General features: G+C 43.9%; 1 protein-coding gene across 1 annotated transcript; it reads right to left on the reverse strand.

The window, feature by feature from the left end:
- Window positions 1-4,758: 4,758 nt before the first annotated feature.
- On the reverse strand, window positions 4,759-5,364 carry LOC147433295 (uncharacterized). The gene has a single exon (XM_086493013.1). The coding sequence runs from the start codon at window positions 5,362-5,364 to the stop codon at window positions 4,759-4,761; it is 606 nt and encodes a 201-aa protein (XP_086349139.1).
- Window positions 5,365-5,639: the final 275 nt, after the last annotated feature.

Below are 5,639 nucleotides of genomic sequence, written 5' to 3' on the forward strand. Positions count from 1 at the left end.
TTTTTGATCCAATGTAGCTCCCAAGCCCCATGCATGTCACAAGGAATGTTTTTCATTTAGTGCAATGATAACTTCACTCAATTCAAGCACTACCATGCACAAGACAAAACTTTGGTGCGATGAAAGTTCATATGTGCATAGAAGTGCTAACACAATTAGAGCATACATGAAGAAAATGCATGACTCTTGAATAGCCAAATTTTTCAATCTATAGCAACGGGAATGTCTCGTATGCCTAGTGAATTTCGATATCATCGTCGTCAAACCTCAAGCATCAAAGCAATTCATGAGTCTCCATTTTTTTTTTATGTCATTAATGCAATATTGTTCCTACAACCCATGAATGTCGTCACAAAGGAATGCTTCAATTTGAAACAAGCTCTTGGAGCTACCCCACGAACTTAAGGTGAGAGTGGGGGTGGGAACACATTATTCTTTTAATTTTTAATTTTTACATCTTTTTTTAAAAAAAAACTTTAAAAAACCTCAGTGAGCGATGGCTGCAGCTACGTGGGGTCGACAGGGAGATTGTGGGAGAGAGGAGTGTGTGTGTGTGTGTGTGTGTGTTTGTGTGTGTGTGTGTGTGTGTGTGTGTGTGTGTGTGTGTGTGTGTGTGTGTGTGTGTGTGTGTGTGTGTGTGTGTGTGTGAGCGTTGTTTGATGCGGCATTATCGTAGCAACGAGAGCAACCGGACAGAGCCGAAGGTCGAGCATGAGTGTATGGTGCACCGACTACAGGCAGCAAAGGTGGCTTGTGTGGCAAACTGCAGCCGATTCAACATTGTTTGACGCTAGGGCCGGTTCAAGGGGCAAGTGGCCGAGAAGAAGGCAAGTGGATGTGCAGTTGGCAGTTGAAGCTGCGCGTTATTCGGCAGGGGCCAGGGCTGACAACATGTGTATGTGTGTGTGTGTGTGTGTGTGTGTGTGTGTGTGTGTGTGTGTGTGTGTGTGTGTGTGTGTGTGTGTGTGTGTGTGTGTGTGTGTGTGTGTGTGTGTGTGTGTGTGTGTGTGTGTGTGTGTGTGTGTGTGTGTGTGTGTGTGTGTGTGTGTGTGTGTGTGTGTGTCGCTATGAGCCAAGCAGCTGCCATAAGTGGGTGAGGTTGAGGATCAGCGTGCAAGGCGGGTTCTGTGGAGAAAATAGTGTGTGTGTGTGTGTGTGTGTGTGTGTGTGTGTGTGTGTGTGTGTGTGTGTGTGTGTGTGTGTGTGTGTGTGTGTGTGTGTGTGTGTGTGTGTGTGTTTATGAGATCCTCAAAAAGTGGCCAGCGAGGTCGACAGGGCAAGCAAGTGGTTTGTTGGCCAAGTGGGCGAGAAAGAGAGGGAGGGTGTTGACGAGCTAGTGCACCGACTGCAGCAATCAAGAGCAGCCAAGTATCGAACCTGCGTATTAGCAGCAAGCGTCCAAAACAAAGTGTGTGTGTGTGTGTGTGTGAGAGAGAGAGAGAAACATTAATTTTTTAATTTTTATTTTATTTTCATTTTATGAGGAGTTTCCCACGAAACAAGGCCAAGTCATGCCCAAGCAATTTCTTCCTTTTCAATTTGAAATTAATGCAATCCCTACTCGATTGAGCTTTGCACACACACATGTAAGCATGATTTTTCCTACAGTAAAAAATCTTCATCCAATCGTCTTAGCGTACAATGTAATGGTGATTGCACATCAATCATTCCCAATCGGCACGAATTGAGTCATTCATATCAAAATCCCAAATCGATCGATTATGCACACACCAATCTTTAGGTCTAATAATCATCATAATTGGTACTTGCTACCAATTATTCATCCCCATTTTAAGCATAATTGGCCATTAATTAGGCACACACACCTAAATTTAGGCCGTCGATTTGTACAAAAATTTCATTAAACACTCATTGCATTTGATAAATTGCACACTTGATCACACATACATGAGTATATACATGCTAAATTAACTCTATTTTAATAAAAAATTGATCAAATTTTAACTCAATTTAGCATTGCACACACACAAAAATTAGGTGCACAAATCCAATTTTTGCTCAATTAGCAACGAAATTAGGCCAATTCCTATGTTTGCAAACACATTTCTTGCAAAGTCATCAATCTACAAACATTTAGGCATCCTATTTCATTCCAATTACATCAAATTAGGCATAAATTCCATCAATTAGGCACACACACCTAACTTTAGCAATGATTTAGCAACTCAATGGGATCAACTTAATCAATCAAAAATTGAATGGAGTAGGTCAATTCACTTACAATTGATTGCATCCAAGCTAATCCTTGCTCCACACAACAATTCCAGCATGCACACACATGTGTGCAACTCCGATTCGGTCCAAAACTGATCAAAAAATTGACCAAAATCAACACTCAATCACATGATTAGGCATAGATTAGAGCAATAAAGAGTGATGCTCCTCCTCAATAAAGGGGATTTAGCATACATTCCAAATCAAAATTAGTGGTTAGGTTAGCACAATTAGCATGGAATTAGTACAATTAGCACAAAATTAGCATGAATGGGATGCAAAATTAGTGAAGGTTAGTGAAAAATTAACAAAAGAGAATTTAGGGGTTTTTGGGTTGAAATGACTCTATACACATCCAATTAAACCTAATTACACTACACACAAATCAAATCCTACCTAATTACAAGAAATCGGTAATCAAATTACTCTTATCTTTTGCAACCTCAACTCCACTAGCGTAGGCAACCCGTCCCCGGCAACGGCGCCAATGTTGGAGGCTTGCCATAGCATAGGTAGTCTCCCACAAATCTATCAATCCAGAGAGAGAGAGAGAGCATGACCCGGCTAGGGCTTGGAAGCATCACACAAAGAATGTGCGAGAGTGTCATCGGATGCAAAGATTGAGAGGATTCAAGAGCGTGCATCCTCCAATGCAAATAGAAATCATCCCAAATCAACTAATGCTAATCGCACATCAAGCATCAATTTCAAGCAATCATCTACACACATCAAGCAACGAAGTGAAACACACTAATCTTGGAATCTCTCAAGCACAACTCTAATACATGCATTGATGATTAAGCACACAAGATCGCATTCAAGTCAGCCACCCCAACCATGCCCATCATGGTGTCCAAATCAAGTCACACATAATCAAATTAAGCTCAAGGCTTCTTAAACCTACACACAAGCACACCATTAGAGGAAAACTCTAATCCCTCAATCACAAGTACACCCACTCCGCTTAATCGAGAGAGTTAGATTCCTAAACCATACAACATCCGTTTCTTGAGGAATGAGACTAGCCTTGCCAAGGATCTCTAGCGCGATAGCTCCAATGGCACCTAACATTGCATACCTTCCATTGATGATTTCTCCAAACCTCAACCAATCAGGTTCGGTAAATCCTCCAGGCCCCTCTGGGTCCATCAAACCCAAGGGATCAAACCAAAATACACCAAGAAGGCTGCCACCTAGATAGCTCAGACTTTGCTTGGAGGCAAACCATAACTGCCTGACAGCCTAATTCACGGGCTTGTCGGCGGTTGCGAGGATGCGCGCTTGGAGAAAGCAGAGGGGCCCGCAGCCCAGATAGCCCTTTCGCCCAAGAATTGCTGGCGAAAACAGTCAGGCGAGGTAGTCTCTGGAGCGGTAGTTGTTGAGAGAGAGGACGACAATAGAGCTTGGCCATGGCGACCTCCCTTTCACAGCAGATCGTCCCTCGCTTCACAAAATGTTACTGGAGTGGTAGTTGTTGAGAGAGAGGACGACAACAGAGCTTTCGATGGAACGGTGGCCATGGTGACCTCCCTTTCACGGCAGATCATCCCTCGCTTCACAAAATGTTACGTAGAGGAGGAATCTCTCTCTCTCTCAAAAGAAAAAATTCAACTCGCTCAAAGAGCGCGCGCCGGCGCGCTCTTTGAGAGAGTTGAGTTTTTTTTTTTTTTTTTTTTTTTGAGAGAGAGAGAGAGAGAGAGAGAGAGAGCATGCAAGCGAATGAAGGGGGAATGGTATCTTGGCCTCCATCGACCGCACCTAGACGCACATGCACAACTTGAATCTCAGACAAGCTCCAATTGAAGATGGCAGGACTGCATGCCCACAAAATCAAGAACATTCTGTAGATGAGATGCAAGTTTTCATCGCAAACGGTAAGCTATTGGTGTCAAACAATTAGAATGCTATGGGGGTCCGATTCGATAGCAACGGTGGTAAAGACGTTGAAGGAGTACACGGGTGTGCGAACATGTTGGTGGGCCTCTAACACTTTTTGACCGGGAGTAGACCTTAACGATGTGCATGTGCACACCCTGAGAGAGAGAGAGAGAGAGAGAGAGAGAGAGAGAGAGAGAGAGAGAGAGAGAGAGAGAGAGAGAGAGAGAGAGAGAGAGAGAGAGAGAGAGAGTCACCAAGTGAGTGAGGGAAATGCAGGGTTGTGGGAAAGGAAGCAGAAGTAGCAGAAAGAAAGGATAGGAAACCAGCAGAGATGTCGCCCAAATTGGATCCCTTGTAGATAGTGGAAGGGACGACAGTGACCTTGGCTTGACGATTCTAAACAGTGAGCTTGACAATAACACATAGGCCCTTCTAGTCCTTGTGGCAGCCTCCTTGGCGATGTCCTCTCCTACCTTCTTAGGCGACAGACCGAGAGGCCCAATCTTGATGAAGAGGCATATACAACCTCCCCTCCTATTCAACGAAAAAAAACCACCTCCTCATATTCTTAATGCCCTTTCTTTATCAGCATTTCATCTTCATCGTGGGTGCAAAACATGCATCACTTAGCTTCATGTCTATCGTCTACTGGAGTTTATGGGTGGCTTCCTCAATGGTGACGGTGAACTGGAGCAGGACTAGAAGTAGGGGAGCAATTAGCACTTCCCTTGTGATCAAATCCCTCAAAGAGCCCGAGCGCAATAGGAAGAAGATGAATGCATTGCTGCAGCTGCAGCTGCTCCTCGTGGGACTAAAATAGTAGCTAAACGTGCTATAATCTTTGCTCAAGAATGAGTATTGATGTGGTAGTCGCATGTGCTTTGGTGTGAACACGGCCTCTAAAGATAGCTGGAGCTTCTCATCATTAGTACTAAGGGCCTTGTTAATCCGCTTTGAGTTTTGTGCAGCAATTATCTCCCTTCCTAATCTCGAAGAGGGTGAGCTCTGATAGTCAGATTCCTGCCCATTTAATGCATAATTAATACCACAATGATGAAGCCCACCAACAGAAACAACAAAGATGCCATCAGTTTCATTTATGACATTGTTATAGTGCAGGTGCTCCTCATGATTGCTGGCTAGTCTCATAATTGCATTGTCAGAATTAATCCTAATAATCTGACCATGCAAGCCGCTGCAGCACTTGATTGCCTTTTTCTTCTTCTTTTGCTTGCCCCTGAGTCCTAGCATTGGCGATAGGGTTTTGCTCCATGCTAGTGTGCCCCATGAGCTCTTAGCTGGTTTTTGACCTGTAGATTCTTCTCCCTTCTCCTTATACATTGCAAAACATCAAGGACAATGGCAACATTTATCTCGATGATGTGATCGAGATTGCCCGTGTCATGCGTCCTGGTTCGATGGCAAAGGAGCTTGCTGACACAGTAAAAGAAATTCTCGGTACTGCGTTTCTGTGAGTTTCTCTGTGGATGGCAAGGATCCCAAGGATTCCCAAACAGAGATTGACA

Source organism: Adiantum capillus-veneris, chromosome 20, assembly GCF_014529385.1.
Source record: "Adiantum capillus-veneris isolate H3 chromosome 20, ASM1452938v2, whole genome shotgun sequence".
Classification (NCBI taxonomy): Eukaryota; Viridiplantae; Streptophyta; class Polypodiopsida; order Polypodiales; family Pteridaceae; genus Adiantum; species Adiantum capillus-veneris.

Bases quoted from the DNA above. Each gene is read 5' to 3' on its own strand.
- LOC147433295 (XM_086493013.1), bottom strand. From the start codon at position 5,364: ATGCTAGGACTCAGGGGCAAGCAAAAGAAGAAGAAAAAGGCAATCAAG.